Source organism: Heliangelus exortis, chromosome 7 (genome assembly GCF_036169615.1).
Source record: "Heliangelus exortis chromosome 7, bHelExo1.hap1, whole genome shotgun sequence".
In the NCBI taxonomy this organism is placed as follows: domain Eukaryota; kingdom Metazoa; phylum Chordata; class Aves; order Apodiformes; family Trochilidae; genus Heliangelus; species Heliangelus exortis.
Window position 1 is genome coordinate 8,600,450 of NC_092428.1, and position 13,356 is coordinate 8,613,805.

Sequence of the window (13,356 nt, forward strand, 5' to 3'; positions counted from 1 at the left end):
TCCTTTCTTAATTCACGTCTTTATTACTAGGTTCACAAAGCCACTTCCATCTATGCCTGCTCAGAACACAGAGCACTCCCACGTGCAAAGCATGACTAGAGAGTCACCTAAGCTAGATACTTCCAGGTGGGTCAACAGAAGCTTATATCAGTAACAAATAGTAGACAGAAAAATTTCCACTCTCTGTGTAGCCCTCAGGCAATAAGCAATTGTCAGGACACACAAATAGCTAGGGATTGTGGGACACCACAAAACTGAAAATTCTGATTTCTTTCTGAACTTCTTATTCAAGCTCATTTGCCAGATGCACACTGTTTTCCTGAATACAGGAAAACAGGGGATCCAGTGAAGGGATAAAACATCTCTGCAAACCAGTTTAAAATCCTATTACCTGTCTCTGCACCTTTATAAATGAGATGTTACTCTGGAGGAATAAAGTCAAAGAAAACTTGAGTGTGCAGCTTATTTCACTCCTGTGTCACTAGAAAGGTGGGATTCTGCTTTGTAACACTTACGTCATCTCTAGGACATCTCTTTACAAAATAAGCCACGTGCCCAAGGAAGAGCAGGTATCATCCACAACATGGTCTGTGTTACAGGGTTTGGTGAGGTTTTGTGCAGAGTTGTGGGATTCAAGGTCCAAGACAGAGATTTATCTAGAGTAGAACTCCTCTGCACTAAGGGTACAGCATCACCACAAGCACTGCAGCCATGCATAGCTCCAATGAAATCTGTTTACTGCCACCTCTCTAGATCTTGAAACACATATCTAAGCCAAGCAGTTAAATATGTACATCCTACTCATTTTATTGTGTATATTTTCTAGATCTATTTTACCTCTTCCCAGAAATCGCCTTCATCCAAAAACAGTGAGTAAATCATGTGCTACCATAAAAGAAGGTGTTAAACTTAGGCTATTATGTGTTTTGGTATATACATGGAGGTGGATGGATGTTTTTTATTATCTGGATTAAAAAACAGAAACAGATTACTCTGAGTGTCAGATTGACCTGACATTGTAATTTTAGCTACTAGTCCTTTAAATGAAAGATGCACATTGAACATCTGTATTGATTCAAGAAAAACTTTGAAGTTTGAGAGATATATCAGTCCACAAAATAATTTCTTGTACTAAAAAAATACCAGGACTGAACTCCAGGAACCTTACTTTCAGTAGCAATGGATGATTTTGCCCAATCTGAAAAATATTTCTTGAGCATCATTCCTTTCAGATGATGAATGGTTTATACTTTCTGAAAACTGAATCCTTCTGAAATGTCAGACTGGGTAGTCTGCACTCAGAAAATGCAGTCATTCCAAGTCTAGGGTTCCTAGACTGTGTTTAAGTCATTCTTCCTCATCTACTCTTGTCTCCAGTTTGTCCCTTCCACTGTGCTAGAACAAAAGTTCTCTGGAAACTTTTCTAACAGCCGCAAGTGGGCAAAAGCAATAAAAGAGGATTTTTCAGACAGATGAGTTCCATAATTTGTTCTGCACCATAGCTCTACTAACAATAGTGCAGTGCAAGAAAAGGGGGTGTGTGAGCAGCAAACTACCAAGAAACAGAGTAACAGTAACTGCATCAACATGAGCCAAATATATGTGCATCAAACTGTCCCAGCTTAGTGCTTTGCACTGTCCTTAAAAATTATCAGTCTAAGAATAAATATCTAGATAAATCAGATGCTTAAATTTAGGAATCTGGGGTCATACCATAGCATTAATTGCTATGATAATGTAATGCAAGTGGAATATAAACACTTCAGTCTTACTTTCACTTCTTAAATTTCTAGATATATCAATTATTTGGGGTGGAGGGTGAGTGGGGTAGTATGGACATCTCTCTACATACAACAGAAGCAGCATTTTAGTTCCCCTTCACCTTATCACAACATTCTTCCAATTTAGATCTATATCCTGCAAGATGCTGAAAAATTCCTGAGTCTTGCTTAGCTCAGCATTTCTCTTTTATGAAATGGTTTTTTTCTTACCAATATAAGAAAACCTTCTGAATGGAGAATGCTGGAAAGAAATTCCCCTCTCTGAACAGCACTAACAAGAATATTCTTGCTTCAGAGCATACACAAGAGCCATGCTGCAGCTCAACCCTCTCCATTAATTTATTCTCAGGGCTTACCTCTAAGATACTGTCCTAGCTTTGCAGAGAATCAAGAGAGACAATAATTTTGCTGGGGCCAACACTGAATTACAGCACAGGGGATGGTGCTCCCAAACAAATGCTCATCTGTGCAACGGGTGTGTTTATCTCTTGGGAACTTACACTTATCTAGTTTGGCACAAGAGTCAGCCTGGAAAAGAATTACCCAGTGTACTCCAAATTTTCTGGTCTTTGCTTGTTGTGTGAGCAGCCAGCCTCTACAGTTTTAAAGAACAGGGTCATGAGCATGTTTGTCCAGAGCCTTGCTGTGCCCTCCCATCCCTGCACACTAACAAATTAAAGCAATAACTGATGCATCTGTTAACTGTTACCATTCAGCCCATTCTCAACCAGCACGGATCATGTTAACAGAACTGTAAACCTTGTTCCTCTCAAAGGCCTGGGCTGACTCGGAGAAAAATTCCTCCACATCTTGATCCCTCAGCTGCTGGATGATGAATTATACTTCTCCATGCAGTGACTGGATGCATTCCAAAACCAGATTATTTACTTATGCATTTACCATTTAATAATAATTCATTTTTTAATTGCTTCTATGAAATCTAATATATTTTTCCATTACAGGACCATGATGCAAGCAATAATAATGAAAGTAAGTATTCTGTACTGAAAACATGGGAACATGAGCAGCATCTGCTGTCAGCATGCCACTGGTGACTGTAATATAGCATTTAGTGAAGGGTGTCAGTGTAAATTTTATCTGTAGCAGCCAGCAGTAAGCAATAAATACTGCTGAACTGTTTTCTAGTATAATCAGAGGGAAAACACATCAATACAAAAATTAACCTAATAGATACTCTGTACTTTTATTAAACTAATACAGAAATGGCAGTGAGGAAAACCCTCACATTAGATACCTCTAAAAATGCATACTAAATATGTCATTTGTGTCTTTAGATCACAGCTTCAGCAACACACAAGGAACCAGATTTTCTGCTGGAGTAGCTCCATCGCCATTACCAAGGGGCCTGTGAGTAAAAAAACCATAATAAAGCCACTTCTATAGGGATAGGGTTAATCACTAGGTGTATTAGAAGCTAACTCCTACCCTTCAGCATGGCAATCAGAATTCAGGAATATTTTTTAATTGCTATTCCTGAAAGATATTCTGACTAGGTAAAGGCAAGCTATTCTTTCATTACTTATGGAGGAAATGCTTGCATACCATTGCCACTGCCTGCCACTGATAGCAGGTGCTTAATTTAGTCACATACCACAGCAGCAGGACATAAATGCCTACAAATTAGGAAAGTTGTTGTTTTCATCAAAACTCATCTGCCCCACCCAAATTGTTATTTTAACCATTTGTCAAAGGGTAGCTTCATTGCTTATCAGAGTACCTTTCCTGAGCACCCACACTGCATCTGATTCTAACTGATAAGGAGATGCATCCTATCTTGGCCAGAAGTATCTTGGGAGTCAATGAACCCGATGTTTAGTTGCTAAATGAATTCATGTATCTTCAAAGTAACCATACTTTTTTTTAAATCTCTTTCCTCCACCCTACAGAAAGAAAACTTCTAATGCAGTGAATTCACCAGTAAGTTGAATTGTAATTGCACGATCGAATTGTAATTTTACAGGTGTTTTTTAATTTATTGTAAAAATCAATTTTAATATGAGTTTAGGTATAAGTTCATAAAAAGAATAAGGGAGAGATACGAAGAAAGTTCACTGCACCCAAATATTTCCTAAGCAGCACTAAGAAGGCTCAAGTAGAAAAATATTTTGATTAAAGGGATGTTTGGATTCAATACTCTAGGATGAAACAATAAACACAGTGCACAAAGTGAATGAAATGAGAAATAAATGGGAACACAGGCAATTCAGAAGTATTTCCTGAAATATACAGGGCTGCATATAGGGAACATGGTTTTATTGTAAGAGTCCATGGCTTTCTTGTAACAGTCATAGTTCACAAAAGATGAAAGATTTTACCAGAAATCGTCAGAGGTTTTTCAGTATTTCATTATTTGAATAATACCAAAAAACTTCTTGTGTGAGAAAATGAGAGAACTGGTTTAAATTTTGAAAAAAAATTATTTGAAAATGTTTTGAAACTGACAAATTGTTATCATTGTTTCAAAATAAAAGAAAATTTTTGTGAAAAAATTGGAACTGGAAGGTGGGGTGAGTTTTTACTGTGAGCTGTACTCAGTTTAACTTCCAGTAAAAAAGAATGTGTTCAGAATGTGAACATTGCTTGACAAAGATGAAAATACTTAAATTTTGATTTGCAAGTATTTGGAATGAATTTTTGTACTTGAGATAAGAGTGAACCATTTTTTACACCATAAACTTGCTGATAGGAGTAAAAGGGGAAAAAAATTAAAACCTTACATCATCTATTTATACGCATAAACTGAGATCCTTTCCAAATCTACTTTGCAAAATCCTAAGCTTCAAGATCATAGAACTAAAGGCTCTTCACAAAATGGCCACATCCCTACCTCCTAATCTCTCCAGGATGCTATCACTTCTAAATGTAAACTAGTTCACAAAATGTCTAAAAAGATTATTTGTTGCACTGATGCCATGCCATTTTACATTTGGTTTCCTTTTGTTTTATTGCAGAAACCATGTTTACCTTCCAGAGAGACTCTAACTGCAAATGAAGGTAACTTATCTCTACTACTGTGAAAAAGTTGACATTTTTCAGAATTCTAATTTTATTAAAAACATGAAACAAACGCCACCACATTGAATTTCTTCTAGGGTTTCATGGTGGGGGGAGCGAGGGGAGGTTGTTGGTTTTAGCAGTTTCAAACAGGATCTGGCCAGCCGTAGTTGCACTGAGTATCATTGTTCTCTACAAGCAGTCACAGTAAAACTCTTGAGGTTGCTGGCAGGGTAACGTAGAAACTCATGGATCAGCAATGTGCCATCTACTGCCCAAACCAGAGAAGGGGGAAGGGAAGCAAAGCACGAGCGCACCATCTTAGCTCGGCAACCACCTCGCACGGAGCCAACTCCCTGCAGAGCCGGTCCGGCTCACAGGCACAAAGAGCCCCTCGGCTCTGCGCAAGGGGGCGGCTCCTGCCCGGGAAACTGCGCAGCAGCCGCGGAGAGCAGGGAGGAGGCACCGCACCTCCCGTGGCTGAGCTCTGCCCCAGCGCCCTGAGCCCTGTCCCACTGCGCGCCTCTCGGAAGGCGAGGCTCCCGCTGAGCTCCTGCGGGCGCTCCCCATGCAGCCGTTTGCTTAGAAATTTGGTGGTCTGCCCTTAGTCAATAAACGTAGCGGCTGGATGGCAAGTCGTTACTTAAGGAAAAAAATCTTAAGTTACATGACTGAAAGAGACCCTCCTTCAGCTTCTGGGACTCTCTTATCTGGGCCAATATATTTCTGAATAAATCTTGATTCTGCTATTTGTTTTCCCAAACTACAGAAAAACCTACAGCAGCAGAACGACGACGAAGTTCCAACCAAGAGCTGCCACTTCCACGCCTTCCAAGTGATGCCCAAAAGTAAAATCCCTTTTCATCATCTTTTGAATATTTCAATGCAGCAGCTCCTTCTGCTCTGCACTCTTAACATAGCTATGAGAAGTTCAAAGGGGAGCACAGGCTTCTCTTGGCAAATGCATCCAAGTACTCTGAACACCAACAGGAAATATCAGAGGATATAATATCTAATAAGGTGATGGAGATTTAAACCAGGTGTATAAATTCCTAATGGGTCAGTCCTGTGGGATAAGATTTTTCTTAAATGCTTGTATCTGGCCCTTATTTCTCAATGGACAAATGTGCGAGATGGAACACATGCTACAACTGCATGGTTCAAATAAACAATTTTAATATTTTCAGAACTGGATACATTTCCCTAGATCTTTCTGTAATCTCTTAATATTTATTTCAGGCCTTTTCTCCACAAGTCCTCAGTTCTGCCAAGTAAGTATCATTTAGATTTTTAATTAAAATATGATTGTCATTTCAAATTAATTAATTAGGATTATTTCAAAATGCCATGTATATTCATTAGTTCAGAATTAACACTTATGTCTGTGATGTATACATAGAGGACTTCAAGAATCCAGGAGCTTAGCTCAACTAGTAAAATTATGGATGTATTGTCAGGGTTATTGTATGAAGCAATGGAAATTGGGTCCTTCATTCCTATTTGCAGCTCCTGAAATTTCTACCAAAGGCAGTTTGGGTCAGTTCCCATCATGAGATTCTATCAATCTTCTTCACCACAGGACAAGAATATGACTTTAATATGACTTTTCAGAGCTGTTCCAAGTTTCTGTTGCCAAGAAGCCAGAAAGATCCTTATTGCATCAAGCAATTTATTCTTTCTCTATGGGGCGGGGAGAAGGTATTCCTATAATGGCAATTGCTAAAGCTTTTATGTAAGTGATACTTTCAAAGGGGTGCTTCATTTCATCTCACAGCTAAAAATAAACTAGGTAGTATGTATAAGGACTCTTATATTACAGAAGTGTAAATTAGATCTAACATTTTTCCAGTCTCTTATTAGCAGACATGAGTCTGGCCTTCCTACAAGCCTTTTTCTGCACATATTTTAGTTCAAAAACTTATCTTTCACGCTGTAAATGGATGATGAGAGTTGTACCTAGAAATCTGTGTGTGGTGTACCTTAAAGGCATATGCTGTTATTAGTACTTCTCACTGTTTCCTGGAAATGTTTGCTGGATGTATGTTATGTTGCAATTACATCTCCTGTGCTGTGGAAATATCACAGTGGTTTGATGCATGTAATAGCCAAATGCATTCAAGTTTGTCTGCTCCTGTCCCATAACAGATGTACTTCAACTTGTAGCATAAAGTCTTACTAAACTCTATAACTATTCTTTGAGGTCATCTGGTGCTAAATGCTAAGTTATTTTACTTCAACAGTCTCTTATTCTGTGCTATATAGATATAACTGGTCCCTTTCACTATTGCCCCTTTAGCATAACCTTCCATACAAGCCTAGGGCTAACTTATCTTCTTCATAAAATGTACTAATTTCCCATATGGCATTGTATCAAATGGGCTACTGAAGTCCATAGTAAGTACAGCACCATGTTGCCCCTTTGTAGAACTTTGGAAGAGTTATAACATGTTATCTACTTGGGTGAATTTCAGATATTTACCTCCAAATCTTTCCTTCAAATTCCCTTTTAGAGATTTGTGTTCTCTGAAGTTGGACAAAAAGGCCTGTAGTTGCTCAGGTTGCTTTTTCCACTTTAAGTATAGCAATTATACTTTGTATTCTTTAGTCATATGTTAGCACCCTGACTTGAAAATAATTCAAAATAATTATCAACCCTGCAATTTCATGTGCCAGTTTTTAAATTTCTGGGATAAAGATTGTATGGGTCCACCAGTTCAATTGTACTAAGTTTTGCTTTGGTTGTGTATATTTCCATTTCTGTGCCAGAACTATTCGTGGTTTAGTACTTAAATTATCTTTCAAATCAATACAATTCTTCCTGCAAGCAGCCCCACTTCCTCTTCCTTTTTACACAGCTAACGGCTCTCTTTTTGCCTCTTTTGTTTCTTTTGGTAAAGTCTAGTTCAGCCTGGTTTCTGGCAATTCTTCCTTAATTCATACAGTATACTTTTCAGCTGTAGATTTTGCAGCTAAACAGTCAAAATTTGACAGAGAAAAAAAAATCTTAATATTGAATGGCCTTCTTCAGGGGATTATTCATTTATTGAGAGCTGGGACTATTCCTTACAATGTCTCCCCTGTTCTTGAAATACAGCTCCCAGACAGTTGCATCTTTTCTACAAAAGAAGTCTAAACCTGCTTCAAGGAGATGTCTTTGAGGTCTCTACTCCAATTCTTTGTTTATTTTTTAATTCTGAGTCACTGTATGACCTCTGCTATATCATTCCTATTACTTTCTGAAACTAAAATCCTAAATCAGAATTACATTAGTGAAGATTTGATAAAGCAGTCTGCAAAGTATTGTGTCCAACAAGTGAGTGCTAACAATCCTAGTAGTGTTTTTTCCCCACAGTAAAACAAACAGAAAACAAAACCTCACATAGTAACAGAATAAGTAACACTCAACTGTAATAATCTTCTCTAGTACAATACTGATCTGCACCAAACCTGACCACAAGGACCTGTAGTAGGCACACTTTCACCAAGATTTTTTTACCAGAAAAGAAATATCTATACTTATTTCCCGTATTTCTATATCATTTTACAATGCAATGCTACAAAACAATTTCCCTTCCAATTTCTTAAACTCTTTGACATCTGTATTTCATCCCTAACAGCTAATTTATACTATGTTTTGTTATTACAGTTATAATTAAGCTTCATGATCTTTCCTACCGGTTCTGCTTCTGTTTAGCTTTCACACACATGCAAACCTCTCAGTTGGATTTATATTACTGAAAAATGATATGAGCTATGTTTTGTTTTCCTGGCTTCCTCACCTGTATGGCTACTCCTCACACTGGACTGAGTGCTTTTGTGTGTGCATTTTCTTTGTCTGTTGCTACATTGCATTTTAAGTCTAACTATTAACCAAGTTGTTAACCAAACTATTAAATAAACCGTTTCTTTATAAGCAAGGCTCCTTTGTGAGCAGGCAGATGTCCCAGGTACTTCATAATGCCAATCCATTTTGCAGTAGACAGCTTTTTGAGCGATACTAAAGTTTAAATATTTCCCAGATCTTTTAAAGTCTTTGTAACAAGTCAATTTCTTACAGCATATCAAATGTAAGTTGAAAATTACACGTTGTTCTTTCTCTTTTCTAGAAGTGCCTGAAGCTGCAAACTATTCTCTGGGTACTTCCCCCCGCAACAGCATTTCATCTACTTCAAGTACTGCAGACCAGGTATAGCATTAGCTAAATTCACATTACAGAAATCTTCTTGTTTAATTTCAAGAAGAATTTGCACCCCTACCCCCTTCTAAATAAAAATAATACTCCTTTTGTGGAGGTAATCCGCATCCCTTTTTGCAGTGAAGATTTTCTCTAGGACAAATAATCTGAATATTGGCTTTCATACAAAAACATGCTTAGAACATAAGAAATTTATGGTGATGGACTTAAGTGTTTTACATAGATGGCTCTTTGGGGTGTCAAGAAAGTTTTAAGAACCAAGAAGGATGCTGTGGTGTCTCTTCCAAGTCCCACTCCTTTCTTTTCCCTTAAACAGACCTTGTTACAGCTAATGCTGTAGTTTTACAACCACATCTTCTCTGTGCTTCATTGCAAAATTAAGCTGTGAATAATCTAAAAAAATGCAAAGTTATTTTCATTTCAGTGCTGTTCCTCTTACTTTTGTGTTTGTTGAAGGGAGAACACAAAATGCAAGAAGCCATACTTATTAGCCTAGTAGTCACGAACAAGGTAAAAATAGTTCTGTTGAGTGCAAAACAAAGGCTCTCTTATGCAGAGCTGGTAACATTAAATGTGCTAAAGCCTAACATGGCAAAATAATACTGCAGTGAAGAACGTAAAGACTTGAAATTCTGGAAAAATTTTAATAGTATGTCATACTGGATATTTATTATGAGAATTGCTTTCCAGCAGGCACTAAATAAACAGCTTGTAGTAGTTACATTTGCAGCTATTATGAAACAGCCATTGGCAAAACCAGAGCTTAATAAAACATTCATTAAAAAAAAAAAAAAAAAAAAAAAAAAAAAAAAAAGTATATTAACTGTTACTGCTATTTCCCCACCAATTATGTACAGTGGTATCATTTGTTGTAGCATCCTCCCCAATACAGGTGCTTGCAGACATGATTCATACTCACAAGATTAATTATTTGTTTGGTCCCTATCCAAACTCCAACAGCAGCTATCTGCTTCTAGATTATATGCAACAGATAGTGCTAGAAGAAAGGTCTTGGGGCAGTTGATTCCTTGTTCTCGTGAACAAAGATTGGTTTACTGGACTCATTCTCCTAGTGCATCCTTTGCTATGAAGTGCTTTTATCCTCTAAAACAGAATCCACCAGTCTTTACAGTGACAATCTTTGTATCTTCAGTGCTACACTTGATGCCCCCCTCTATGAAGTCCTTCCTCCCATGTTTTCCACTGTTCATTTACTGTACAGAACACTGCCAAGGATTTAACAGAATGGAGAGAAGGATTATGTTGGTGAAGTGTTCACAGGGAATAACATACAGAAATGAGGCACCCAGGAGATCACTATAAAATATATGTTGTTCTCGTACTCTGTCACAGTTGTAATCCTTCTCCACTGTAAACATGGTTTTCTGCCTTCCAGAGAAGAGCACTGTTTCAAATGTAAGGATATATTCAGACTTGATCAGAGAACTGGTACAGGACCATGTCTCAGGTGAAGGCACTGGGAGCTGAACTGCTGTGTTAGATGAGGAAGAGACATTAATTATTCCTCTGTTCTGTAGGACTCCATCCATTTATTCTTGTTTAGTAAAAACAGGAGGAGCAAAAGATGCACTTACCCAACCTCCATATTACCTAGATGAAGGCACTTGTGATCATGTTCACAAGTAGCATTAAGTATACGTGAAACTTCATTCCCAAAGTTAGATGCCTACCAAATCTGGGCATTTCATTGGCAGCCCACAGCTGGGCAGTACTGAATAGTTAATGGTCAATTTATTTCTCAACATTTCCTGGATATCCTCTTTAAATTCTTCTACTATAGCTTCCTACTTTAAAAATACAAAATTATCCTCCAGCTGAACCTGACTGCTTTCCTCAGGGTATCTTTCTCTCTTCTATTATCTCTTCTATCACACATCTGTTACACTTTACAAGACACGTTTCTTTGTCCTACCTCAGTCTAGCAAAAACTGTGAGCTGCTGTCAGAGAATTTTCTAAAGTGTTCTGCATTTCTGTTCTTCACAGCTGTCATTATTTAGTAGCCACTTCCCTATATGACATATTCTTTCTTATTATTTTACATGTTAAACACTGTTTCTCTCTTTCTAGGATGCTGGTGTTCATAGTAAAGCATGGTATGCTGCTATCTGTGATAGGAAAATGGCGGAAGATGCATTGTACCAATCAAACAAGGTGGGTCACTTTTAAAGAATATCTCTCTATAAAAAACAAAACAAAACACTTCCAAACTGAAAAAAAAAAAAAAAAAAAAATTAAAAAAAAAACCAGAAAATTTCTGGTTAAGAACACCAGTGGTATTCTGAACAGATCATAACACTGTACCATACAAATAATGTCAAATATTAAATTACTGTGGTGAAATGACTTGTTTATTATTTATTTCACTTACATTAGTGTAACTCAAAGACTGCTGCACTGCAGAGAAAGCCATGACAGGCTATAGAGCTGAGGAAGACCTGATAGCTCACCTGTGGTCACAAAAATAGAAGGCAAAGCCCCATGACTTCTAAATGATCTCCACCACTGTCCTATGGCTCATGTAGTAACAGCTACTATTTGGAAATGCTGATGCTGCTATGTATTTTGAAACAGCAGCACTATACATTTAGGTATTTGGAGAATTTGAGTTCTCCGAACTATTCTGTGTACACAATACAAAATTTTCCATGAGGAGAAGGACTCCCTGAGTAAAAGGACTTGCGGGTGGTAGTAGATGAGAAGCTCGACATGAGCCACCAGTCTGTGCTTGCAGGCCATAAGGCAAACCACATCCTGGGCTGCATCAATAGAAACCTGGTCAGCAGGCCCAGAGAGGTGATTCTACCCCTCTGCTCTTTTGAGACCACACCTGGAATATTGCATACAGCTTTGGATCTCCCAACACAGGAAAGATATAATTGGAGAGGGTCCAGAGAAGAGCCACAAAGATTATCAGAGGGTCGGAGTACCTCTGCTATGAAAACAGTCTGAAAGAGCTGGGGCTATTCAGTCTGGAGAGGAGGAGGCTCCAGGGAGACCTTACCGTGGCCTCCCAATACATGAAGGAGGCCTACAGGAAAGCTGGGGTGGGGCTTTTCACCTGAGAGGAAAGTGACAGGACAAGAGGTAATGGTTTTAAACTGAAAGAGAGTAGATTTGGGTTAGATATTAGGAAAAAAATCTTCACCATGAGGGTAGTAAGATACTGAAATAGGTTGCCTAGAGAGGTTCCCCTTCTCTGGAAGTGTTTAAGGCTAGGCTGGATGACTGAGGCCTTGTGCAGCCTCATCTAGTGAGAGGTGTCCCTGGAGATGCAGGGGGATTGGATCTTGATGATCTTTAAGGTCCCTTCCAACCCAAACCACTCTATGATTCTGTGAAAAGCTAATGTCACAGAAGGGAATAGTGACGTCTACCAGTCAGTATCCTTAGCATCAGGTAATTTCCACTCTTGCCAAACTCCACAAAGCAGGATAAGGGGGCAGAGTACTGGGGTTTAGCAGTGAGCACGTATCAGAGTGGTTTTTACAGCTCTAGAGAAACAGTATCTCCATCTCTCACTGCTTTCTTGCCTACCTACTGCAATGACTAGTAACTTCATTTCCTAATAATCAGTGGGCCCCAACAGACTGCTGCCACCCTGTGTTTATTTCTTCTTTCTCTAGTTGAGAGAGAACAGGCAACAGCAATTGTTACTTATATGGCAGCTTTGTAAGCTACTGTTAGCCAGGTAACTTCTCATTACCTGCTGAGCAGTTCTTCTAATAGGAGAAAAGAGTTAAATGATAATACAGATTAAAATATTAGCTGTTAACATTAAAAATTAACTAAGTTATTGGGGAAAATAAGCTGAATACACTTAACTACTCTTCTCTCTTTAGGATGGATCGTTTTTAATAAGAAAGAGTTCTGGACAGGATTCACGGCAACCATACACACTGGTTGTGTTTTACAACAGAAGAGTATACAACATTCCTATACGATTTATAGAATCTACAAAGCAATATGCACTGGGCAGAGAAAAAAGTGGTGAAGAGGTGAGATGATGTTGGGTTTTCTTCCTGACAGTTTTCAGCTATATACCTTTAAAAAGCAAGGATTAAGATATATTGCTCTATGACCAAAAAAGATGCTTCATGTTTCAGGATAAAAGTGTACCCTATATAATGACTGATCTACCAAGCTACAGAAACGAATGTAACAGCTCCTGAATATTGTCATTAAAATCACAGATCAAGTTTTGACGGTTTTGAAAAGTTATCAAGATCAGAGCTGCAGCTTCTCCAGCTGTTTATAATCCTCTATTCACTTCCCCCTAGGACTCTAAGTTTCTTTACTTTTAATCCTATTATCATATAAAGAAAATGTTAAACTCCAATTCTAGA

General features: G+C 38.2%; 1 protein-coding gene across 6 annotated transcripts in view; it reads left to right on the forward strand.

The window, feature by feature from the left end:
• The window catches only part of BLNK (B cell linker), a 90,526-nt gene that overhangs the window by 75,824 nt on the left and 1,346 nt on the right, over positions 1–13,356 (forward strand). For all 6 annotated transcript variants that reach the window (XM_071748623.1, XM_071748619.1, XM_071748622.1 and 3 more), the window contains 11 exons: positions 31–126; positions 827–869; positions 2,744–2,771; positions 3,077–3,149; positions 3,689–3,719; positions 4,754–4,796; positions 5,566–5,644; positions 6,036–6,067; positions 8,903–8,982; positions 11,081–11,164; positions 12,853–13,008. In XM_071748623.1, the coding sequence (XP_071604724.1) occupies positions 31–126; positions 827–869; positions 2,744–2,771; positions 3,077–3,149; positions 3,689–3,719; positions 4,754–4,796; positions 5,566–5,644; positions 6,036–6,067; positions 8,903–8,982; positions 11,081–11,164; positions 12,853–13,008 (745 nt within the window). The remainder of the gene's footprint in view (positions 1–30; positions 127–826; positions 870–2,743; positions 2,772–3,076; positions 3,150–3,688; positions 3,720–4,753; positions 4,797–5,565; positions 5,645–6,035; positions 6,068–8,902; positions 8,983–11,080; positions 11,165–12,852; positions 13,009–13,356) is intronic.